General features: G+C 35.8%; 1 protein-coding gene, 1 non-coding gene and 1 pseudogene across 2 annotated transcripts; 2 read left to right on the top strand and 1 right to left on the bottom strand.

The window, feature by feature from the left end:
- The first annotated feature begins 11,313 nt into the window (after positions 1-11,313).
- ARA6 (Ras-related small GTP-binding family protein) lies at positions 11,314-13,356 on the top strand. The gene is made up of 8 exons (XM_078970912.1): positions 11,314-11,513; positions 11,750-11,823; positions 12,149-12,232; positions 12,361-12,455; positions 12,539-12,644; positions 12,787-12,876; positions 12,963-13,049; positions 13,147-13,356. Exons 1-8 carry the CDS (start codon positions 11,489-11,491, stop codon positions 13,183-13,185), a joined length of 600 nt encoding a protein of 199 aa, XP_078827038.1. The 5' UTR covers positions 11,314-11,488; the 3' UTR covers positions 13,186-13,356.
- Positions 13,357-13,795: 439 nt separating this feature from the next.
- On the top strand, positions 13,796-15,358 carry LOC145011213 (zeatin O-xylosyltransferase-like; annotated as a pseudogene).
- Positions 15,359-15,840: 482 nt separating this feature from the next.
- Positions 15,841-15,913, bottom strand: TRNAK-UUU (transfer RNA lysine (anticodon UUU)). The gene has a single exon. It is a non-coding gene; the product is annotated as a tRNA-Lys (tRNA).
- Between the last annotated feature and the right edge of the window lie 11,369 nt (positions 15,914-27,282).

Consider the following 27,282-nt stretch of genomic DNA (forward strand, 5'->3'; position numbering starts at 1 on the left):
CAAGATACCACTCTTACGATAACCTTCGATAGATGTCATTCAACACATCAGATAACAAAACCAGGGTTTATATTAATTCTTGAAACTATTACACAAAAGTTCAAGTTCACCCTATACTATGCCTCTAATAGGTTACACTTCTTGATGCTAGCTATACCTTGATACGGATTCTTCATCCTTGATTCCTCGCTTTGTCATTTGCTTCGTCAATGATCATTTAAAATGCTTTCTGCCTTTGTCTGTGGCAATGCATTTGGTTTTTCTCCCTCATTCTTCTTCTGGTAATCCCTAGATAAATGTCCTTCTCCTCGGCATTCATAACACACCCTTTTTTGGATACACACTTGTTGGCATAATTCCCTGTCTTTCCACACTTATAGGAAGTCACCTCTTCGTCGCATCTCTTAAAATGTTTCAGTGAAATATTTGGCTTTGTAGCTTCTTCCTTCTTTGGGCAGTCCTGTTTGAAGTGTCCTTCCTCATTACATCTGTAACATACCTTTTCATTTGAATGTACATTCAGTGGCATAATGTCCATGCTTTCCACACTTAAAACATGTCACCTCCTCGCCACTTTTTCTAGAGTTTTTCTTTTTTGCATTTCCCGCACCATTTTTCTTCATCCCCTCTTTAATAAAACTTCGAGAACATGTTGCTCTTGTCAGACTTTGAAGACCCCTCAAACTTCCTCTTCTTTCCAACTTCAACCTTGTTGGCGATACAACCATTGATCACTTCTTTGAATGACTTAGCAACCCTGATAGTTGTTTCAAGAGTAGGTTCCTGTCGTACTGGCATAGTATGTTCATCCTTACTTTGTTGAAGTAAATGCCTTGTTTCCTCCATCTGATGATCTAACATCATTCGCACCATTGCGTATACTCCCGTCATCGTGATTGGCTCAGGTGCAGCTAATAGCTCTGGTGCACTCCCAATCACGTGTGGCTTAGGTTGCGGGTTATCATTTCCCAATCCATTTTGTGTGTTTTCCATTTCGATCTATACACCAAATTAGGTGAATTTAGATCTCTATTTCGATAGACGTTCAAATCATCCTTTTCACTCTTAAACGTTTACATGCTAGTTCTAATACCGTATTCGTACGCTTAGATTCCTAAACACATAAGGTTTCCAGATCCGGTCGGCAACAGACCATAGATCCGAACAAAAATATCATATATGGTAAACATATAGCATTTAGCACATAATAGCATTTTAGGCATCTTTCCTAAAGCATATTAGTGCTCGTGTCAATTTAGGTGTACTGCCTAAAATATAAAAGACACACTCAACTCACAATCATCGCTTAGCATCCTAAGTTTAAGTCTAGAAATTTTATACAAATTCCTACTTCGCTTAAACTAATGCTCTGATACCAACTGTGACATCCCCAATTTCACGTCCAGAAAATACCAATTTGTTTATGCTTTGTTTTATAAAATCAGAGTAAATCTTTTAAAGAAAACGGTTGCGGAATTTGTTCCCAAAACAAAATATAATAACCATTTATCAAAACATTTCTCAAAGAGAACGTATTTTCATTAAATAATAAAAACATCAGGATGTCATGTTCCGATACAGACCAAAAGCATAAACAATATAAAATAGACCTTACAACAGTTATTTATAACTACTGATCTATAATCCAAAACCTCTTGTCTAGTCCACCAACTTATACTCTTGTGCCATTACCTGTAATGCAAAGAAAACTGAGTGGGTCAGGCTTGGGAGCCTGGTGAGCATATAGGGTTTTCAACCCACAATAAATAATTAATTTAATTTCATTAACCAATAATAACCCAATTACCCATTCCCGTTATTCTCACTTTACGTCCCTAAGACAACTAACACAAGGGAGCTAGTCTAAGAATATTTCATCGGGGAGACAACACATGCTTCGGCGGTTCCTCAGCAATATAAGTCAAATAAGGCAACCATGAGGGGGATGGAATACAGCGAATGAACACCCAAGTTCATTAACACCTATAAGTTATGAGCTGGATAGTGTTCCACGAGACTGTCTAGAAAGAGTCTGTGGTCGTTATCTAAATTCCGCTAGATGACTGGATCACAATGACATCGAGGCCTCTCATCTGTTTATCACACAACTATCTACCCATGTTCTACCCAACATATTAGTAGATAAAAATATATATTTTTATACATAGTTTAAAACCTTTATAGCATTCTCATTCAATACATATTCCAAACAACAAATGAGGCACATACACATAACACGTATTTCATAGAGAATAAATCATATCTATGAGATAGAAGAAATTGAATATACATTCACACATATAACAACAAAATATACACCTAACACGTATTTCGTATAAAATACTTCATAATTATGCGTTAGAAGAAAGTAACCACACACTCACACCAAACATATACTTAATACATTCAAACAATACTTGTATTAAAATAGTGTTCATGAAAGGGACTATACACTCACGCATATAAACAACTTTATATTATACACATAGCATGTATTTCATAGAAAATACTTAATATTTATGTGTTATAAGAAAGTGACCACACACTCACACATATAAACAACAATATATATATATATATATATATATATATATATATATAGACACACACACACACATAGCACGTATTTTATAAAATACTTCATATCAATGTGTAAGATGAAAGTGACTATACACTCACTTGATCCGAAGATGATTAGACAGCACTACGACTTGTAGAAGTAGTATTCTTCGGTAGATCTGGAAGATCTTCACAAAAACCCGGACTCCTCGCGGGCAAAGCTTCGGCTCAGAAACTCTTTTCTTCTCGGGATCTTCGGGCTTCAGGACTCGCTTCGGGTCTCGGGATGATACCGGGGCTTCGGGGGTACTTCTTTGCACGTAAATCGAGGTAATATAGGTGAGAGATGAGAGAATGAGCAACCAAACTCGGCTGGCCCTTCAAAATCTATTTATAGGGAAAAACTGGCCCTCGCCACGTCGTGGAACCTTTTGCCACGTCGTGGGATTGGTCGTCACTGAATACGTCATCTCAAGTTGCATCTGGGGGACTCCCGTAGGTGTCAGAAGGCTTACCACGTCGTGATCTCTGACACAGCTTTGGGGTTCGCGCCCCGAACTTCAGAAATTCATAACTTTCGCATACGAACTCCGTTTTCGACGTTCTTTATATCGACGCGAAGGTGAGATTATGCTCTACAACTCTTGTTTAGACTACATTGGCTAATATTCACTTTATTTTTAATATATTATAAGTATATTACTTATATATTATCTTTAGTAGGTCGGGACAAAAAAAACTTCGTTCGAAATTCATAACTCCTTCATCTGAACCCCGTTTTCGTCTGTCTTTTTATCGTTGGACTACTATCGAAGATATCTTCGACTCTCACTTAGATCACTAAGGATAGATATCTATCTACCTTATATTCACTATTTACGTCGCGTTGGGTTGCGCTGGGTCATGCCGGTTCTGTCGCGAAACTTCGACATGTCATAACTTCTTCGTTATAACTCATATTTTGGCGTTCTTTATGTGCACGGAAACCTTGTGACATATACTACAACTTGGTTAAGATTAATCCTTATAAATAATATTCCATAAAAAAGTCATTTGTGATGGTTATCGTCTCTAATTTGACTAGCCCGGATCTACGGGCGTTACACTACTACTCACTAACTCTAGTCAACAAACCGTAGATCCGAACACATAAACCTTCAGATCCGTTCGGCAAGAAACCATAGATCCGAACAAATAATATCATATATGGAAACATATAACATTTAGCACATAAAAGCATTTTAGGCAACTTTCCTAAAAATAAACAAGTGCTCGTGTCTAAAATCTAACAGACACACATCTCAAAATTTGTGACAATCATCAATCTAGAGTCAAGTCAAGTCATCAAGTCAAACTGGTCAACTCGATTAAACCTTGTGTATTAGGGTTTGTGTTATGTACATACTGTATAACTTGCTATATTAATGGGAAAACATCACTTGGGAAAAGTCTTGTGTTAAAATTTCCTGAGCCTTAGTGCTAATCAATGAACTAAACGGATAAAACCATGTTGCATACTCATCGGGAGTGTGTAGGATCCTTAATCATGACTTAACGGGGCTCAAGAACCTTGCATTGCGGAGCCAAACACTCACAATTGTCACACATGGAACCTCTCTCAATCGTTTTCACTCTATCTCTCTCTATGTCAAATCTCTCTCAAAAGTTCCCGTAACTTTTTAGAATCATTCGGGTCATTCCGACCCTTAACCGGGTCAAAAACGGCTCAAAACGGAGTGAAAACGAGTAAAATAGGCTTTAGGAACCGAAACCCTTCTTAGGAACCGAAACCAAGAAGAGAGGCCTCTCGGGCCGAAACTCGCGAGGACAAAGCCTCTGTTCTCGGTCTCTGTCCCTTCTCGGTCCCCATGCCCGCCTCTCGGCTTCCTTCCCTCCTCTCGGCTCTCTATCTCTTCCCCTCTCAGCTCTCTGTCTCTTCCCCTCTCAGTCTCTGTCTCCTTCTCTCCTCTCTGTCTCTTCGTGCCTCTCTGTTCTCTCTTCCCTCCTCTCGGTCTCTGTTCTCTCTTCTCCCACCTCTCGGTCTCTGCTCCCTCTCTTCTCTTCTCTTGGTTTCTCCTCCCCTCTCGGTTTCTGCCCTCTCTCCTCTCGGTTTCAGCATCAGAAGACCAAAACTCGGCTAGCTTTCGGAATTTTGTCACTTTTAGCCCCTTTTTGATATTTTTAACATTTTAAGCCCATTTTTCGTGATTTTAAAGCGGGATTTTCTCCAGAAATTATATTTTAACATAATAAACCCTAAATATTCATAATTTAAACATATTTTTGATGAAAATCATTATCTAAATAATAAAGATCTAATGGGGGATTTATTTAAGGTGGAGTGTTGACCTTGCCTTAACTTATGTCACAAGCAACCACCCCACACCCACTCTATGACTAGCCACACCTCCCCACCTTACCTAGGTCACTTCAATGTCCCTTACACTCAATTTCCACTCATTCCCACGTTTTTAGAGCTGGAACAAACATCCTCTCTCCTCATTTCTCTCATTTTCTCTCCTTTCACTAAGTATCAAACACCACTTTTCTCTCAAACTTTTTCTCCACCAAATTCGAGATTCAAGGCTGATTTTCTAGTGTTCTTCCACTCTTAGTAAGTATAATTCATCCTCCTTATGATTATTTCACTTCATTCTACTCAAATCATTGATTGCTTACACAAACTCCATAACTATGATGTTAGATTCTCGAAAATCTTCAAGGCATCTCCAAGTGTTCTTGAGTTAAACACTTCCATTCTTCAACAATCATCTACTGAAATCACTTAATATGAGTTCATACCCCTACATTTTCATGTTTTCTCAAGTTTTTAAGGGGGGGAATACAAGTTAAAACACCAAGAACATAACTAAAATTTTCTAACAGCCTTCATCAGAAAAGTTCAACTCCATTCACGGACTGTTTTGGGCATCTTAAACATTTTTATTTCCAAAACTATACAAGTTGCAAATAGGTCAAGTTCTTAGATTTAAAATGACTACTTGCACATCTCCATACGATTTTTCTACAATTTATGGTGATTTTTACAAACCTGCCTATCATTTCAAACAACAATCCGGACCAGTCTGTGATTATGGACCTTTTCACCCAAGTTGGAGGTCATTAAAAATCGTGATAAAAATTATGAGTAAACTAGACACATTTTGTGAACTCCCAGAATTTACTAATCTAGTTTTCGACTTCGTATGATTTTTCTATGATTTTTCCAAAATAGTGCAGAATGGCTAAAGTTAGCCAACAACATGTAAATATCATAACACTTTTTATTATGTTGAGCAAAATGTATAATCATAAGTTCTAATTATTGAATGTGTTTCTTTGTTAGTTTATCATCATGAACTGAAACTAAGTCATTCATAATAAATATTATTCATTCATTTTAGAGCATGTATATTAAACTATAAAAAGTATAGTTTAATGAACTCATAACACTAATACATTTCCATAAAAGAGTTCTTACATATTACAAACGTTTTAGATAAACCATAATAGGTATAGTTTATGATATATTGCATAACACACTCGTACTAAAAGGGTACATTCATAAAAAAAGATTTACACTCACACACATTATACGTAAACTTGTTACCCTAAATTGTGAGACAATCTCTCTTTCGGTACGTCCGAGTGCGGAATATAATTCCTGGTAGATATAATCAGAGTCTCCTGGAGGGAGAACGTGATACTTGTATATAGATCTATATTGGGTTTGACACCCCACACCTTGATGCTAGCTACAGTGGGACCTGCAGGTCTACGGTGACAAATGTCATTTCATTTTCGCGACGCCTGAGAAACGTCGTGGCAGGTTCACATAGTCATAGTATGATTATAGCGACTCACATAGGGAGATAACAATTCATAAAGTTTACGGGATTTCATAAAACCTAAGTAGGTTTTAGGTTGATTTAAATTCACTTTTTATATCAATTCAAACTCATGACATTTCTACTAAGTAAGAATGATTTCTTATACATTTTGGTCTTTGGTCATAAGGCTACATTATACGAATTTTAAGGAAAATATCAGATTTTTCTGAAACAAACGCGATATACACATGAGAAAGACTTCTATTAAGTTTTATAGCAAAAGCTTATGAACTCACCAACCTTTGTGTTGACACTTTTCAAACAACTTGTATTCTCAGGAAATCACTAAACAGGTAATCAAGTGCTTTTGAGGATGGGACGTTAAGGCGTCAAACTTTTCATATTTTGTCAACATATTGTAATTGATTTTGAAACATGTAATTCATACAAGTGATGTAACTTTTTCAATTATATATATATATATATATATATATATATATATATATATATATATGTTGGTTGTGTTTGCTTAAATTACTATTGAAATTGTGGTTATGATACTGTACATGAAGTCCTCCACCCCCGGACGTTTCCGTCATCCTTGGTTTGGGGGTGTGATAAAATTCCACTTAGCATTCTAAGTTTAAGTCTAGAAATCCTACCAATTCCTAGTTCGCTTAAACTAATGCTCTGATACCATTACTGTGACATCCCCAAAATCATGGCCAGAAAAGACCAATTTCATTTATGCTTTTTAAAATAATTTCAGAGTAAATCCTTTTGATTAAAAGTGTTGCAGAATTTGTTCCCAAAACAAAACATGATGAAATAATATTTATCAAAGCATTTCATCAAGAGATGCATTTTCATTATATAATAAACTCGGGGTGTCATGTTCCGATACAAACCATAAAGCATAAACGATAACATTACAAGTCATTCAACAAATATATACATATACAGACTTGTAAACAAAACAACTCGATGATTCATCCATCTTACACCCTTGCGCCACTTCCTGTAATACAAATAAAACTGAGTGGGTCAGGCTTGGGAGCCTGGTGAGCCTATAGGGTTTTCAACCCACAAAAAATAAATTATATTTAATTTCACCAACCAATCACTATCCCGATTACCCATTCCCGTTATCCTCACTTTACGTCCCTAAAACAACATCTATCTCAAGGGACCTAATTTAGGATTTTCATTGAGACGGACATTACTGCTAAGGGGTTTCCTCAATAATAGATATCCTAAAGGCAACCATGAGGGGGATAGAGTACACCGGTGAACACATCGTTCACAACACCTACAGGTTATGAACCTGCTAGCGTTCCACAAGACTGTCTAGAAGGAGTCTGTGGTCGTTATCCATACTCCGTTGAATAACTAGGTCAACAACAACAACATCGAGGCCTCTCATCTGTTTATTACACACCAACTATCTACCCATGTTCTACCCAACATATTAGTAGATAAAAATATATATTTTTATACATAGTTTAAAACCTGTATAGCATTTTCATTCAATACATATTCCACATAACAGATGAGGCACACCCACATAACACGTATTTCATAGAAAATAAATCAGATCTATGAGATAGAAGAGAGTAAATATACATTCACACATATAACAACAAAATTATACACATAACACGTATTTCGTATAAAATACTTCATAATTATGTGTTAGAAGAAAGTAACTACACACTCACTTGATCAGAAGATGATCGGACAGCACTACGGCTTGTAGAAGTAGTAATCCTCAGCAGATCTGGAAGATCTCTACAAAAATTGAACTTCTCGCGGGCAGAGCTTTGGCTCGGAAATCGCACTTCTCGGGATCTTCGGGGCTTCGAAACTTGCTTCGGGGCTCGGGAATATTACCGGGGCTTCGGGGTACTTCTGGCATGCAAATCGAGGTAAAACGGGAGAGAGAAGAGAGAAAAAGAGCAAAAGAACTCGGCAGCCTCGCATCCTATTTATAGGAGGCTGGAGCCTCGCCGTACGCTGGGCGTACGCCTGTACGCGGGGCGTACGCATCCGAAATCGTCATGGCGTTCGTCATCTGAAGAACTCGAGTGCGAGGGACATCACGCTTCGCTGTACGCTGGGCGTACCTTGGATAAGCTCGGTGACTCCCCTTCGGATAAGGCCGAATTTTATAATTAAATTTAAATATTAATTATTTAGTAAACTTTGAAAATTCATATCTTCTTCATACGAACTCCATTTTCGACGTTCTTTATATCCACACGTAGGTGAGACTACGCTCTACAACTTTCGTTTAGACTCCATTGGCAAATTTTGAATTTATTTTTATTAATTATTTTTAATAGGCCGGGACAGAAAATTTCAGTTATAAATTCATAACTTCTTCATCCGACGTCCGTTCTCGCCTAACTTTTCATCGCTTTGATACTAACAACGAGATCTTCGATTCTCGTTTAGATTGTCTCGGCTAAAAACCGCTCGATCTCAAATCGAGTATTTCGGGCTCCATACCGCTAAGTCGAAACTTCAATAAATCATAACTTCCTCATACGAAGTCAGATTTGGGCGTTCTATATAAATTCGGAAACCTCGTTTCAACTACTACAACATTATCCAAAGATAACGAGTTTATTTTACACTTAAATTTTGACGCTTATTTTTATTCTTAATTAATCAAATCACATAATTAAGCAATTAAGCACAAAACACATAATATTCAAATAATACACTTCTATTATTTCAAAACGGGTTACAAAGGTTAACCTAGACTATATCATCATTAATGACAGGCCCAGAAACACATGCGTTACAATTACCAATGTGAATCTAAGTCCTTTCACTGATCACATGGTCAAAGGTATTACTTTAGTTATCAAAATAGCAGAAAACAATAACATGGGGAAATAACTCGGAATAATAACATATCAATACCACTGTGAATCTAAGTCCTTTTATTGATCACAGGGTTAGAGGTATAGCCTTGCTATCAAAATAGCGAATAAAAATATCACGGGAAAGCATATAGCACATATAACACATAACATACAATTGTTCCTATATATTGAACTCACATTGAAATAACCGGGGGTTAAAATAGTCATTTGTGCAGCACTTCATTCCTATAAATAGCTTTCTTCTATAAAAATCGGGAGCTTTCTTGAAAACCGGGTTCTGCGAAGGTAGAGCTTCAAACCGAAAAGATAAATTTCTTGGGCTTCTCCTTGCACTTCGGGGCGTGTTTCGGGTGCTAAAAATAATATCGGGGCTTCGGGGGAAGTGGAAATAGCCAAAATATGGAATAAGGGGTGAAAATGGTAAAAATCCAAAAGTAGTCGGATAATCTCGCAACCTCCCTTTTATAGGGTGCGAGCTTCGGATCCGAGGGCTGAGAAGCGAACACACGACAACAGATGCGAAGGGCAGGTGGCTCGTGTGAGGCTCAGACACGGAGCTGAACACGCATTGCAATCTCAGTGGACCGCGCTTCAGACGGAATGAGCAGGCGACACGAGGCGGAGTCATATGCGAGGCGCATCGGAAGGCTATTGGACCACATCTTCGGTCAAATCAGCAAGCAACACGCGTCGGGCATGGGGCGAGTTCCGGGCGAGGGTGACGTGGCCAAACAGCAACCATGCAAAATTCTTCGGGTTTCGGACTTTTCTTGATGTTTGTGCTCCGAAATACGCGTGCATATAAAGAATGTCAAAAACGAAGCTCGTATGGCCAAACACCAGTCATGCAAAATTCCTCGGATTTCGGACTTTTCTTAATGTTTGTGCTCCGAACTTCTAAAATCCATAACTTTCGCATACGAGCTTCGTTTTTGACATTCTTTATATGCACGCGTAGGTAAAATTATGCTCTACAACTTTCATTTAGAATTCATCGGCTAGTTTTGACTTTAATTTTAATGTTATTATTTTTAACAGACCGGGACAGGAAAATTCGTTAAAAATTCATAACTTCTTCATCCGACGTCCGTTTTTGTCAGACTTTTTACCGTTGTACTACTATTGACGAGACCTTCGATTCTCGTTTAGGTTGTGTCGGCTAAATATCGATCGATCTTTATTTCGTGAGTCTAGCTGTCTATTGTTATTCCGAAACTTAGAAAAATCATAACTTCCTCATACGAAGTCAGATTTAAAAGTTATTTATATGAAAGTTTATTTTTTACGAGTACTACAACTTTCATTTTTAGATCACTTAGGCTAAAAAGTAGTTTATCGGAAACTCACTTTTTACGCGACATATTGTTTGCCGGTTTTATTGCGGATCTTCGATTGGCCATAACTTCTTCGTTATAACTCGGATTTCAACGGGGTTTTCGCCTAAACATTTCTAACGAGTTTCTTTACAACTTTAAATAATAAAATTTTTACTTACTTCAAATTTTATATTTTCGCTAAATTTCACTATTTAGCTTTTAATTGGAATCTTATAAGACTTCCAATATTTTATGAGTGATTGTTTTATTTTATTTCTTAGTAAAAGCTATCCGTTAAAACTCAACGCTCAATATCATATAATATTTCATAATATTATTCACTTTTATAATTTACAATACACGATAACTGAATGTGCATGTTACAAGTAGGCGGTGGTTAACATAAACAGGTGGTGTTAATGATGGAACCTATTATATTAATTCATCTTTTAATTAATAAATAATAATAAAATAAAAATAATAAAAAATGAAAAAGAAAATATAAAGGGCATTATAATCTTTTTTATGTTTATGAGGGATCAAGAATGCAAAATATCAAATAGTAAGGACGATCCGAGAGTGTCAAACAAAAGTTAGAGAACGTAATTTTAATTATAAGGATGATTTCAATAATTTGTTGATTTTAATATTAAAAGAATATTAGACTTTTAATATATTTTTATTCTAGAAGGATATGAAAGAAAAATTAGGAAAGGACGTCGAAGAAAACCAGTTAAAGAAAACGGAGGACCTACGCTTCCATAAACGAAATCAAGATCAATCAAACCCTTTCCTTTTTTCCAAAGTTCACTTCCTTCGGAACCATACAGATCGATAAAACAAGACTTCTGTATATATATAGAGAGATATACAAGAATAGTCGTTGCACACCATGGGTTGCTCCTCCTCCCTTCCAGGTATCCCAAATTTCCTATTTTAGGGTTTTACTGATTCTATATAATCAACCTAAAAATTTCAATCAGTACCCTTATATTCATTTATATTATCGATCTTGAGCTGGAAAAAAGTAATAATTAGACTTTGAATTGAAATTGCTTCTTATGCTTGCTGCTAAAACCGCTTTGTTACAAGACTTAGCTTTTGCGATATTTCTTTTGATCATTTGCTTGTTCTCGGGGATTACCGGTTGCAGATAGGAGTGTCGGGCGGGTGGGTGGGCTTAATCCCGACGGCGGAGATTCTGATGCCAAAAATCTACGTGTTAAGGTTGTTCTTTTGCTTGTGAAAGAAGTTTTGTTTACAGCCTGAATGCAAATTTACATTTTTTGCCAACTAGTTGAATGTTAATTTGTGTTTTTTGTCGCATTAATCCATAGATATGCTAGATCTTCTTCTTAATTTCATTTACTACTATTAATCTCTTACTATACACTAGACCATAGCATCTGGTCTTTGATATTGTAGATATCACTAGCATTAGCAATTGTCAGATAAGACCTGAACATTTTCTTTTTCCACTTTTATAATAATATATAAGTGGAAATTACTCAATAAATGAAAATTGTATGCCAACATTTTGTTTTGATTACAGCTGGTGCTATTAGGGGACTCTGGTGTTGGGAAAAGCTGCATTGTTCTTCGCTTTGTTCGTGGTCAGTTTGATCCAACATCCAAGGTTTTACTTATATAAATATTTCTTTTTCCACTTATGATAAGATTTCATTTCATATTAAACTTTTTATATAGTTTTTACACTTAAAATAGTAATTGATTTGATATGCTTTACTATTTATCTAATCTCAGGTCACTGTTGGAGCTTCATTCTTGTCACAAACAATAGCTCTGCAAGATTCTACAACAGTAAAATTTGAAATCTGGGATACTGCTGGCCAAGAGAGGTTAAATTTTATTTTATTTTTTGGTTTTGTTGACTTGGTCAACGGTAAATCTATTTTTTTTTTTTAATCTGTGTATTTTCTAGATATGCAGCTTTGGCCCCACTTTATTACCGAGGTGCAGCTGTTGGAGTTATTGTATATGATATAACTAATCCTGACTCATTCCATAAAGCTCAATATTGGGTCAAGGTATTGTGTTTCTTTATTGATTCCGATGGAACTGGAATTCTAGATTCCATTCCATACTTAATGGAGAAGAATGAAGGAACTCAATTTTACTCTTCCTCTTCTAATAAAAGACTAAAAATAAATACCATTTTATGTTGTACAGGAACTACAAAAACATGGTAGCCCAGATATTGTATTAGCTTTAGTTGGAAACAAGGCTGATCTTCAAGAAAAACGAGAGGTGTCAGTTCAAGTAAGAAACTTTCTTCATTTCAAGGACTAAATATGTATTGTCTTTTTTACCCTTGTTTAACCATGGTTGAGTTTGTTTAACCCAAGGATGGAATCGAGTATGCTGAAAAGAATGGCATGTTCTTCATTGAAACTTCTGCCAAAACAGCTGATAACATCAATCAGCTATTTGAGGTAAAAATAAAACAGTAAAATTTGGTTTTATGTGAAAAAGAATCCGATGACGTGGCATTATTGTTGACATGGCATTGTTTTTTATTTTTTTTAACAGGAAATTGCAAAGAGATTACCACGACCTTCTGCATCATGATACCATTTGATTTGAAATATCAAGTAAACATTGTGGTGTGATGAGGGGAAGTTTCTATGTATATTTGTGAGACAGTTGTTTGATGAATGTTACCATGTATTTTGTTGATTTTGTGTTGCATTTGCCAGACTAGAACTGTTGTTAAAAATGAAGAAACAGTATTTTTCGCCATTACTTTTGATGCTATGTTGCAAATTATGTAATCAACTTATTCTAACAATATAATTGAGAAGATGATTAGAGCAAAGAAATTGCTAATACAATGTTTTTAAAAATATTAATTTTGTTATTCAGAAAAGATTAGCAACACAGCTTATTGTTTGTTAATACTGTTTTCAAAAAGTTTAAACTCCTCTTGATTATATCAGAAAAAAATCGATAGTTGACAAAGAGACTTAGATAAAATTATAGTAATTAAATGGAATTTTGCCTTATAATATGTTGAAACTAATAAACTATCATATATTTCTATATTTATATCAAATAATTTATTTAAATGAAAAAACTATTATGAGTAGAAATAGACAAATAACCCCACAATCGCACTATTCTTAGTGTCAAATATGTGGGGCCCATAAACATTTTTATAACTAGAAAAATAACTACCTGCAATCGCATTATTTTTCCAACAAACATTTTGTTCTCTCTCAAGTCTCAAACCACATCCCGCATGGCAGCCATAAAACAATCCGATGTAGTGGTGGTCATAGTCCCTTTTCCGGCACAAGGTCATCTCAACCAGCTCCTCCACCTCTCCCGCCTCATCGCCGCCTACAACATCCCAATCCACGTCATCACCACCACCACTCACGCCCGCCAAGCCAAGACCCGCATCCATGACGCCTGGGATTCACTTCCAACCGACACCATCCACTTCCATGACTATCCAACTCCGCACTTCCCCTCCCCTCCACCTGACCCCACCGCCGCCATCAAATTCCCCTCCCACCTCATCCCATCTTTCAAATCCGCCATGCAACTCCGACAACCCTTTGTCAACCTGCTTTCGACAATATCGCCGGCGTCAAAACGAGTCGTCGTCATTTACGACTATCTCATGGGACCAGTTGTTCAAGACGTTGGTTCTTATCCTAACGCCGAGGCCTATATGTTCTCTTGCTGCTCCGCTTTCGCTTCCTTTTGGTATCACCAGGAAGCCACCGGCCGGCCACCTCTCGACGGCGAGCTCGAATCGATAAAGAAAGAACTCCCTTCTGGTGAAGATTGTTACACAACAGATGGTTTACAGTTCATTCTCTCCACAGATGTTTCTTACAAGAAATTTACATCTGGTACGATTCTCGATGCATGTAGGGTTATCGAAGGGAAATACATCGATCTACTCGAACAAGAAGAGAATGAAGATCACCAAAAGCTGTGGGCCCTTGGTCCATTCAACCCAGTTGCCATAGCTCACGATTCAAGTCACAAGCGACATAAACTATTCGATTGGTTGGAAAAACAGAAACCCAACTCAGTTCTATATGTTTCGTTTGGGACGACGACTTCCATAAGCAATGAGCAAATCCAAGAGATCGCTTTGGGTTTAGAAAAAAGTGAACAAAGATTCATCTGGGTGTTGAGAGATGCTGATAAAGGCGATATCTTTGATGAAGAGGAAGTTAGAAAGATCCAACTTCCAAAAGGGTTAGAAGAGAATGGGTTGGTGGTGGCGGACTGGGTACCACAGTCGGAGATCTTGGCCCACCCGTCCACCGGTGGTTTTATAAGCCACTGTGGGTGGAACTCGAGCATGGAAAGCATCACCATGGGTGTGCCAATTAATGGCGGCATGGCCGATGCATTCTGATCAGCCACGAAATGCTATGCTTATAACTAGAGTGTTAAAAACTGGAATGTACGTGAGGGATTGGACACAAAGGAAGGAGTTGGTGAGTTCGATGGTGGTTGAAGGGGTGGTTAGGAGATTGATGGCGTCTGATGAAGGGGAGGAGATGCGGAAAAGGGCGGCTGAGCTAGGTGATAGGGTGCGGCGATCGGTGGTGGATGGTGGCGTTACGCGGATGGAGTTGGATGCATTTGTCGCTCATGTGACAAGATAGAGACTGCTTGTGTTTTGGAATATGGAATTTGATGATAATATAATATTATAACATTGATAGACAGTTCCATGATAATTTACGGAGAGAATTGATTTTGGTCTCAATTTTCAGAGCATGTTTTAAGGCTTTTTTTTTTTTTTTTTTTTTTTTAATGATGTCTTTGGTTTTGTTAGTTGGCTTTGAATTCATCACCATTCGCCCATATTTGTATACTTTTAAATTATCAATTTAGTAAAAAAAAATTAATTTAAAACCTAATGTCTCATTGGATAAAGAAAAGTAAACTTGCTTTTCATACCCATTTTGATAACAAAATAGTCTTCAATTTTCATGTTTTTTTTATGACTTTGGTTTTGTTAGTTGGGTTTGAATTCATCACCATTCGCCCATTTTTATATACTTTTAAATTATCAATTTAGTAAAAAAATAAATTTAATTTAAAACCTAATGTCTCATTAGATAACTAAAAGTAAACTATGTACGATTCTCTTTATTCCTAATAAAATATTAAGTTGCTTACTTGCTTTCCTTCTGCTGACTTCGTCGACTGCTTTTAGTTGTAAAAAACCAAAAATGGAAAAGAAAAAAATAACGCCATCCGTGGGACTCGAACCCACGACCACGTGGTTAAAAGCCACGCGCTCTACCAACTGAGCTAGAACGGCTACACGTACTTCCAAACCCTAAGAACTTTGATATTTACCATATAATCAAATGTCATAGTTATGATTAAAGAAATAAATAGAAGAAAACTTCAAATTAGGTTCATGTGATTTTTAAGCATTGAATCTAATATGGTTAAATGTTGTTAAAAATAAATTTAGGTTTGTTAGCGAATTTGGTCCTTGTAATTAAGAATAGTTTAATTTGTAGTTAACTTTTCTAGTTTAACAAAGATAATTTTTTTTCCAACTCTGGATCATTCATAGAAATATTTTCCGTTTTAAAAAATAATTATATCATATTAGTGCATTTATCATCCATATATAAAAGACAAGTTGCATATTCACTTTTTTCTACGATGATCAAACTCTAAAATAAAATCTTAACCCCAAAACAATGATTTCGAATCAATTAGTTTGAACCGCTTAGTCATCGGTTGTGACTGGATTGGTCTCTTATCTCTCTTATGCGTATTCACCTCAGTCCTTCTCACCTGAAACTCCAACTCAATCTCCCTTCTCCTAGCACTAGGCTGCAGCTCAGCCAATGTCCAGTATTGAGAGTTCGTCACAAACTCTCTGATATCCCTCTTAAGCATGCTCAAATACTTATTCGACTTTTAGCAAAAAGCACAGGCCATGCCAAAAACACATGGTTAAGATACATGGCAATGCTAAAAACACATGGATAAAAGGCATAACCATGCCAAATACGCATGGCCTTTAACTTTTAGAAAAAAGCACGGGTCATGCCAAAAACACATGGTCATGCTAAAAACACAAGTGCAAAAGGCATGGTCATACTAAAAACGCATGGTCATAAGTTAGGCACGTGAGCATTACTAAAAGAAGACATCATTTTTCAGAGGAGACGATTTTTGGAGCAACTTCTTGCGATCTTGGGCAATTTTAGGGAGATTTCTTGGAGCTTTTGAGAATACCAAATCATTGCAAACATTTTTTTTTTAATTTCCATTAGTAAGAATTATACAATTCTATTTCCGCTTTTTGTTGGTTGATTTGTTTTTATCTATGTGTGGCTTAGAAACCCTAATTTCTAGTTCGTGTTCAAGACATGTTGATTGCTTGACTTGAAGCATATGACTTGATACTTGTTTTATGATTTTATTCTAGTGATTATGCTCGTGTTTAAACTAGAATCCTTGAATTTGATTTATGTTTCATTGACCACTTTCATAAATTAAATTTTTGTGCAGTTAATTAACTTTTAGCTAGGGCACCTAATCATTATATAAAGTTAAGGATTGGTAACAAACAATAGTTTTTCTTATTGTGGAACATATATTACATGTTTTCACACTTTCAAGCGTATAAGAAGAAATGAACATTGTTGGGAAACTTGTAAAAAACTTAATGCAGTTTTTCAGTAAAATCTAAGAGCGTGTTTAGATTGAATTAGTAAAGCTAGTTCTAGTCAAAGAGTGTCTTTTGGTTAGATAATGTGGCAAGCGAGAGGTATTAGAGTGTGTTAATATCTTTCAGTACCAACTTAGAATAGCAATCATGAATTACATCAAGTCATAATCAAGTTGAACAACAACATTAAGAACTAGAACGATAACCATTCAAACAAATTGTTTACATGTTTAATTCATTTGTTGTTTGTTCTTAAAGTAGATTGTTATTTTCATTATTTAACATTTTTAAAAAAAACACCCCCTTTTTCTGTAACTAAAATACCTTATGCAAAAAAGTATAGACTTTTGTCCCGTGTCTCTGAGGATCGACTCTACTTACATTGTACTACTTTTTAGTACATTAAGGCAGTGTATTTGGAGTCCCTTGTACCCTTATTATTTGTTGGGTTTGACATGCCTAACAAATTGGCGTCGTTGCCATGGACACGATATTAATAATTGTGCATGCCAAGAATTTTTTCGCACAGGTACCCTTTTTCCAGGTTATACAGAGATCGAGAAGACACTCAAGAGGATAAAGAAACTAGCCAAGCTTTGAAAGAAGCAATCGGATTCCAGTTTCTCTTCATCACCCATTCCTCCTATCATCAACATTTGGGAGGAAGTTCCCCTCTCAAGTGATTTAGAGACAGAAAACCCTTCATCGCTATCTAAACCATCCTCACCCATAAATATCACCCCACCTTCCTCACCCACTCATACTATCCCATACCCTACACTTAACATGGACGACAATCCACCTAAGCAAACCCTTTGCCAATAGGCGAGGCAAGAGATTGGGTTTATGAACTTCCACCAGGGACGGTTACCACGTGGGTAGATCTTGCACAATTATTTTTGGACAAGTACTTTCCCTAGATGAAAGATTTACCCTTGAGAAGGGAGATCATTGGAATCAAGCAAAAGAAGAATGAAGCATTGTACACATATTGGGAATGATTCAAGAAGTTGTGCACTCGATATCCGAAGCATGGTATGTTCAAGTATAACCTTCTTCAATACTTCTATGAAGGTATGTTACCATGGGAGAGATAGCTCCTCAATGCTTCAAGTGGATGGTCAATTGTTGATAAAACTCTAACAGAAATCTAGGCATTAATCAAAAACATGGCTAAATATTCCAAGTATACTTATCATGAAGATAATTGGTATATGGATCCACCTCGAGCTGTGAAAAGAGTTGCACACTCCTTAAATCGAAGCTCAACTATCCGAGCTAACAAAGGTGGTAATGATGCTTGTTAAAAACAAAGGTGTGCAATCCACACCCCGTCATTATGGTAATTGGACTCAAGAGGGACACCCAACCGATATGTGTCCTTAATTGCTAGAAGAAAATTTTGAAGAAGCAAACACAATGGGAGGCTATTCCAGGAATAATCAAAGAGATTATGATCAGCCCTGAGGCAATAAAGGATGGAACCATAACTAAGGCATGGGTTATCAACCAAGACAATCACCTCTATACCAACAAAGACCATCATTTCAACCTCATTATTGAAGGGTTATGAGCATTCTAACACTCCTAAGGTGTACATGCAACCCTAGAAACCTTGGATCTATGTTTTACTAAGATACATGCAAAAAAATGATTTTCCAAGGTTCTTAACTTATCTAGCATGGCATGGGGAACATTAAAACATAATTGCAAGTAGAAGAACATACCTTTTAGTTGCTTGGATTCCTTGAGAACCTTGTGAGCCTAGAACCTCAAGTGTGATGCCTCAAATGTCTCACGTAACACCACAATACTTGGAATAACCTTGAGAGAAGTACACTTATACTCTAAAATTGGTTTTCCCTCTTACTTGCTTGTAGTGGCCGATTTTCCTAGGCATGGGGCCTTTATATAGTTGTGACACAAGTAGGGTTACACCATGTAAACCCTAATTGTCATGGCTTTCCATATTTCATGATCCATAAGTTTGTAACCTCTATGGACTACCCATGGAGCACCTTATGGGTTTTAACCCAATCCATACAAACCATGGATCATTAGCCCAACTATACAAGAATAGATGATTTACACAATTAAACCCATATATTTAATTAGTCTCCTTTTGATCACTTAATTAACTCTAAATTAATTCTTTGATCAATACTAATTAAATAATATTATTAATATATATTAGAACTTATAATATATTAATAAACCCTAAGTGTTATTTCTCTCGTTTAGTCTATCCAACCCAAATGAACCATGCTAACCGAGTCAAGTACATTCCAGGAATAGTTATGAACTTAGACACCTAATCCAACAATTATTTCCATCCAAAACATCCACCTCAACAAGCGGGTTCGTCAAGTATGTCCTTAGAGGACATAATGAAGAGTTTGGCCACTAGCACCCAAAACTTTCAACAAGAGACAAAAGCAAGCATCAAGAACCCAAAGCAAAAAATTCCACAGCTTGCCACTTCGGTTAGTAGGTTGGAATATTAAGGAAAGTTTCCTGCCCAAACAGAGACAAACCTAAGGCACAACGTATGTGCTATCACATTGAGAGGTGGAAAGAGTTATGATGTCCCACCAATATCGGTTTATCAAAGTTAGATGCCATTTTATGCTTCGTGTAGGATTAGTTTTAGTAGTATTTTGCATAATATTTTATGTTATTTCATGTGAATAATCTTAAATAATGTTCAACTCATGTATTTTGTTAGAATTCCCGCACTGCTCATGTTTTTATGTCAATTTTAGATAGATCGAGTGGAGTAGTGCTTTGGGAGCAGTTGGTTGCGCGTTTGGAGCTTAAAATGGAGCTTCAAACTGAAAGAGGATATTGATGAATGCTTAGAAAATGTTTTGGTCAAAAAACATCTGATCGAATTGATCACACGAATATAGATTCTACAATTTGAAGCTAAAGGATGTTGGTGGCAGCTTTGACACCCTGTCAATATTTTGACCATATCCCATGAACCGTAACTCTGATTGACAAAATTCAAAAATGTTCTGAAAACTAGATGAAATTTCAAATGACTTAGGAAAAACATGCGATCACAACTCTTGTCCATGAGATTGCATGGAGCCTTTATGCGATCGCATTTATGCTCACAACTTGTCTTCGAGGTTTTTTTAGTGCCAAAATTTTGTATGGGAGAAGAAAATGAATATATGCGATCACAACCTATGTACATGCGATCACAACTTTGCCAAAAAGTTCCAAAATAACATCCTACTTCATTAAAAAGGCCTGAGACACGTTTTCTTCAAAACATGCGATCACAACTTCAATACATGCGATCGCATGCACGCCGTTTTGGTTGTTGGGCGTATAAATAGACCCACAAAACCTTCCAGTAAGGAGATTTGATACCCTAGTCGACTCCTGAAGTTCCAGATAATGAAAATACAATTTGTAGAGGCGTTTCTTCTCCGATTTCAATGATTTCTGAAGATCTAAAGACTGTGGATCATCTCCTTCAATTATATTAGTGAGATTAGTTGTTTGATGTCTCTTTTCATCTATTTTCATCGTATTTTAGCCATGTATGGATAAAACCTTAGTTTTTAGTTCTTCATTAGACAAGTACTTTTCATGTAATTGATCATTAGATTTGGTTTTTGACTTGTGTTTCTATCTAGATTCTTCAGTTTTGATCTTAATGAAAGTTTGGTTTAAATTCTTGTTAGTATGACACCTAATTATGGTTTAATCATTCCAGTTAATCTGTTAATAGAATCTGTAATTGTTCTAATTAATTGGTAATAAGTAACAAGTAATAAATCAGTTTCGTGTTTGGGATTTGACTTTATTATAAACTAAAAAATCATATCTTTACGCTTCCGATCTTGTGATAAGTATTGGATAATGCCGGGAATTTTACAAAGAACTAAATGTAATTTTTTGATTTAAGTAAGAGTTTGTTTAATTGAATAGTAAAAAGCTAAGGTTAATTCAAAGAGCTTGTTTTGATTAACTAGTTTAAGTAAAAGATATTATACTAGAGCTTGTTAGTTTTTCTCAGTACCAGCTTAGATAGAACGCATCTCAAATAATCAGATTTGGGTTAGTTGCATGATTAGGAAATTCGCAGCAAAGCTCAAACCACTTTTATTATTGATTTTTTGTTTAATTTAATATCACTGCATTTTTAGTTTTTAGTTTTAATCAAAACCCCCCTCTTAATAATTTCACTCTTGACCAGAATGTGCCTGATGCAAAAAGGCATTGACCAATAGGTTGTGTCCCTGAGGATTCGACCCTTATTCCCTGTGCTATATTTTTAGTGCTACCAACAGTGATTATTATATCATTTTAGATCGGGTGCGACAACGGGTCCTAACAATCAAAAAAAGAATAAGAGGAGACAGTGGTGAAGAAGCCATGTAATAAGTAGGAAAATAAAGAAAAATCCAACAAAAAAAAGTCTGCCACGACCGAAGTCAAATATACTCCAATCACTCCAGTTCCCGAAGATTAGTGAGCACAAATAAAGAATGAAAGGAGAGTGAGATCATGCAAATGTTCCGAAAAGTTCATGTCAATATCCCACTCCTTGATGCCATCAAACATGTACCTAGATATGCTAAGTTCTTAAAAGAACTTTGCATATCTAAAAATAAACTTAAAGGTAATGAAAAGGTAAAAGTTGGTAAGAACATTTAAGCAGTTAAAGGTAATGAAACAGAAAAAGTTTGTGAGAACATTTCAGCAGTTTTGCAAAAGAGGATGCCCCCGAAGTGCAAGGATCCCGACGTCTTTATTGTGCCTTGCGAATTGGGGAATCTTCATGTACCTCGAGCTATGATTAACTTGGGTGCATCTATAAATGTACTACCATACTCTGTTTAAAAATCACTTGGTGTATGAACATTAAGCAAAACAGGTGTAATCGTTCAACTTACTAACTGGTGGATAGTACACCCAAAATGTGTACTAGAGGATGTGTTAGTTCAATTCAATGAACTTGTTTTCCCAACTGATTTTTATGTTCTAGATATGATAGATGATGACTTTAAACAACAAAAACCAAAATTGATGTCTACAATGGAATTTGATGGGGAAGTCATTAACTTCAATATTTTTAAAGAGAAAAGGTACCCAAGTGATGTTCACTCTTTGAATTTTGTGGATATTGTTTAGCCTTTGACTGAAGAATGATTTGAGTTGACTAACCATGATATTTTAGAGTTAGTTTTGAATATGAAATTTGATAAAAATTTAGTCAAGGAGATTGCAGAAAAATTCAAGCTAGATGATGAGTTGTTGGGAATTGTAGAGTTTATGAATGGCAAGAAGAACATTGGGTTCAATGAAATACGTATTCTTTGAAAGGTAAAGAGTCAAGAGTTAGAGGAATTCCAAAATAAAATATTCGAGAGCTTATACATCTACAAAGACAAGACCAAAGCATTCCATGATAAGTACCTTTCTCGTAAGACCTTTGAGATTGGTCAAAATGTAATACTCTATAAGTCTCATCTTAAATGGTTTTCCGGTAAGTTTTGGTTCCGGTGTGTGGGACCGTTCAATGTTACTAATGTATTTGATCATGGTGCAATCGAGATTAAAAGTAACAAAATAGGAAAAATGTTCAAAGTTAATGGTCACAAGTTAAATGTCTTTTATGAAGGTTTCCAAGAGAAGGATATGGAGGTTGATAGCTTGGAACGTCTGGACTACATTGAGTAAAATCTAAGGGCAAGGTCGAGCCAAATACTTGAAACAACGGCGACTAACCGAGAGGCAACTCGGGAATATTTCTTTCCATTTTCTTTCTTTTACTTTATTTCATTTGTGTTGCAATGTTTTTGAGTATTTTTTAAATTTCATGCAAAACATTGTTCATATCTAAAAGATTGAGAGGTAATCATGTTAAAAAAATGTTTTTTTTGACGATTACAGAATAAAAACGCATGGGCATGTACAAATTAGCATGGGCGAGACTAAAAAAATGTATGGCCTAATTTTAGACCGTGTGTAACACTCTAAATTTTCAAACAAAATTTTCATTTTTAAAACCACATAAAACACAATCTCACATTTCTCAAAACCCAAATATATACGTTGTTCAAAACACAAGACAACAAAATGTTTGACAATATCCCATAATTCTCAAAACATAATCTCAAGCTAGTGTGTACAATTAAGCCGGTGATTTCCCGCGATCCTGAGAGGTACCTGAAACACATTTCACACAACACTGTAAGCACGAAGCTTAGTGAGTTCCCCAAAATACCACACACAAGTAATTAGCCTCTCATGGCTATATCTCAATAAGGAACCTCCGGTCATGTGTCTCAGTGAAGGCCCTCTAGTCTCACAGCTCAGTTCGGACCCTCTATTCTAGTATCTCAGTGAAGACCCTCAAATCTCACAGCTCGGTTTGGACCCTCCGGTCCTAACTCAATAAGGCACAAAATAATATACAACATGAATCACAAAGATAAAATGCATGATATCACATAACTCAGTATAAGCACATGAGACCCTCCTCTCAGTAACTCAAATAAGACCCTCCGGTCAGTAACTCAAATAAGACCCTCCGGTCACACAGTAATACCACTCAGGTAGCTATAGTGAGAAGACTCATCTCGTACGTAAGTAATTAGGTCTCGTACTCAACGATCAGTCTAGACTCCACCTACATATCATAATCATCTCTAATTAACACTTTATAACAACAACTCTAAAGATGTTAAGCTAACTCCTTTTCTAATTCTCATAAAGGGTGAAAGATCATTTTAACCCCTCCATAGTCTCCATAATCCATAACTTGACCAAACCCTAAAAGTCAACGGAAGTCAACACTCGAGTCAACAGTCCATGTTGACCCAACTCATCGAGTGCATCTATACGACTCGTGAAGTTCCTTCGTTTATCTTAAATACCGAGAAATCCAACTCAACTCGTCGAGTTTGTAACCCGTCTAGACTATTGGGGGAAACACTAACCAACTCGTCGGATCCCTTTAGTCCATTCTCTCATTCAGATGCTTTTAAGCCGAAGTGAGGCCCCATACTCTAGATCTAGCCTTCTAAGGCTGAAATACCACGTAAAGTTGCAAGCTTTACGTTTATGCATGGCATATAGGGCTAAGTTTGCCAACCTAAGGCTCAATAAAGGGTTTAATGCATGAAAGTTGGCCAATAGCTTGATAAAGCTTGAATCTTTAGGCCCAAGGGACCTAGTATTGCCCATATTTGAAGTCTTATCTTCAAGGCATGCTCAAATAACTAAACGAATCAAAGAGAAGATGGAAATGGCCATAAAATCCCTAGTGGAGAATGTTGGGTTTGATGTACTATAACACTCCTATGGTGCACATACAACCCTAATAGCTTTGGATCTAAGCTTTCTCTAATTATACATGAAATAAAATTTCCAAAGCATGAAGCCTACAGCTAGCATGCAATTTTGACATATAAATCATAAAAGTGAGATAGAAGATTACCTATTGTTGTAGATTGTTGAATTTGGCCTTTCAAGAGAGTAGTACCCCAAGTGTTGTGCCTCAAACAAGTCACAAACATCATGAACAATTAGAAGACAAATGAGAGAGATGTTAGGCACCAAAAATCGTCCATACTCATGCAATGTCACTCTTAGGTCCGATTTTGGCTAAAGGGGTTACACATATATAATGTATAATTCCAAGAGTTATATGTAACCCTAATTCTTACACTTAGGCTTATGATCCATAACTTATATGGACTAATAATTTATGGACTTTCACATAATCTTAGCCCATTACAAATTAATCATGGATCATTAGCCCAAACCATATGTCTCACTTATTTACATAATCAGTCCCCGTTAATTTAATTAGTCTATTTTGATCACTAAATTAATTCCAGATCAATTCTTGATCAATAATAATTAAATAATATGATTTCTCAATTAATATATTATACTTAGAATATATTAATAAATCACAAATAACCTCTTACACAAATATCCATCCTATCAAATTGTCCTGATGAAGGCAAACCGAAATGAACCATGATATTCTCAAGTCAAATACATACCAATTATAGTTATGGGCTTAGACACCTAATCCAACAGTCTCCCACTTAGATAAGTCTAATAACTATAATTGTAAGTACGACTTCAAAACTCGACTAACAATCGTAGCTCTCAAAAGTCATTATCGAACTCTGGTCAATAATGTGTCCATTAGATAAGAGATCATATATCCTCCATTCTAGACATCGTATGAAATGATACATGGATTATAATTATTTTCTCTGTTCATGTGTTGTTTCCCGATTTCAGATTTATGATGACCGACTAATTGAACAAATCAAATCAGTCCAAGCTTGGCCAAACACTTAGGGTTGTCATCACTAAATCATTGAGGGGCCCCACATATATCGCTTTTATCCCACATTGGGCAAAAGGAACGGATAAAATTTGACTCATGTGCTTGCTCTATTTACTCATCAAATCACACACCACAATATATTTTATAACACCAAGTTACCGATGCGTTTACATATATCAATGTGCCACCAACTTGTAAACCGCAACTCACATGTCTTGGTTTCAAGAATATAAGATATTATCTTCTAATGATCACTCATGATAAAATCCATGAAGTGATTCAAATGAGCATAGGTTTAATCTAATACTCAAATCTTATTACAGGAGTACTCATGAATATTGCAACAAACTTGTGCTATGTCTAAACACCTTTAGACAATCTACAGACCCATTCATAACAGTCTAGCTTCAATACCTACTTCCAAAGTATGATCAACTGTGGATAGTTTGAATAGTCTAGTTATTCGGGAAGTCAAAACATGCAAAGTGAAACACAAGAATAATCGAATCCAATATGGTCTCAAAACTTTTGAATATAAATAAAACACTTTTTATTTAATCGCCATATTGATTACACATTATTCATTCTATAATGTTTCGATTTATTAACTTTATACTTGAATTAAAACAATAGTTATCCCATGCTCCAAGCATGCACACTATGTTTACCTATGGTCATTTCTTTGAGAAATAGATCAATTGAACACATATTCAATGAAACTCATTTCACAACTCCAAATATTTATCACAAGTGTAAGAATACCACTTGCCACTATTAGAATGTGTCAGATTCTAAACTATTATGCAATGATTCCTTTCGTAATGTCGAGGTACAAAAGTCACAGAGACGTTGCCAACGATATTACAAAGTATTCCTTTGGAGATTGTTACAATAACAATTCCATGGAAGTGAAGTCTAAATTTCAAAGTACATTCCTTTAAACATCCTTCTTGCATAAAAGTTTCTAACCTACACATAGATTTTTTTTAATTTTTTAATATCCAACTTCCATTATGGAAACATTTCCATAATTGTCATATGACAACTCATTATTAATAGAATCCTGTCTATTCATAATAATGTCAATACAATCCATTCATTACTATACTTCCAACTTCAAGTGATCAATCCTTAGTTGCACCTTTTGAAATCAAAATTAAAACTATTTAATTAATTTTAAGTTATGAACCCATGAGTTACACCTTTTGAAAACTTTTCAAATTACTAGGATTTTTAGAATTCAATGTTTCATAATTGTGATTTTTCAACTTTCAAAACTTGAAGGCAAATTTTGTAACTCTTGAAAACTTTTTAAATTCCATAACTTAAGGAGTTAAGTGTTTAATGAAGATGATGAATGAGACTTTTCATGTTCCATAACTTGAGGACAAGTTATGAAAGTCTTCAAAAACTTTTGAGTTCCAAATTTGATGACAAATATTGTAACTCCTAAAAAACTTTTTAGTTCCCAATTTGATGACAAATATTGTAAGTCCATAAAAAAAATTTGGAATTCTAAAGCTTAAAACCAAGTTTTGTAAATATCCAAAAAAAATTTAGGTCAAATTTTAAACTTAATAAAATAACCATTTTATCTTTTACCAATTTGATTATAATACAACTCTTGTAGTAAGATAATTTCAAATCAAATTACACTAATAAT

Source organism: Lactuca saligna, chromosome 8, assembly GCF_052625555.1.
Source record: "Lactuca saligna cultivar CGN05327 chromosome 8, ASM5262555v1, whole genome shotgun sequence".
Lineage (NCBI taxonomy): Eukaryota > Viridiplantae > Streptophyta > Magnoliopsida > Asterales > Asteraceae > Lactuca > Lactuca saligna.

Coding starts and splice junctions, on each gene's coding strand:
- ARA6 (XM_078970912.1), top strand. CDS start 11,489: ATGGGTTGCTCCTCCTCCCTTCCAG. Junction 11,824..12,148: donor CCAAAAATCTACGTGTTAAG/GTTGTTCTTTTG, acceptor TTTTGATTACAG/CTGGTGCTATTAGGGGACTC. Junction 13,050..13,146: donor ACATCAATCAGCTATTTGAG/GTAAAAATAAAA, acceptor TTTTTTTAACAG/GAAATTGCAAAGAGATTACC.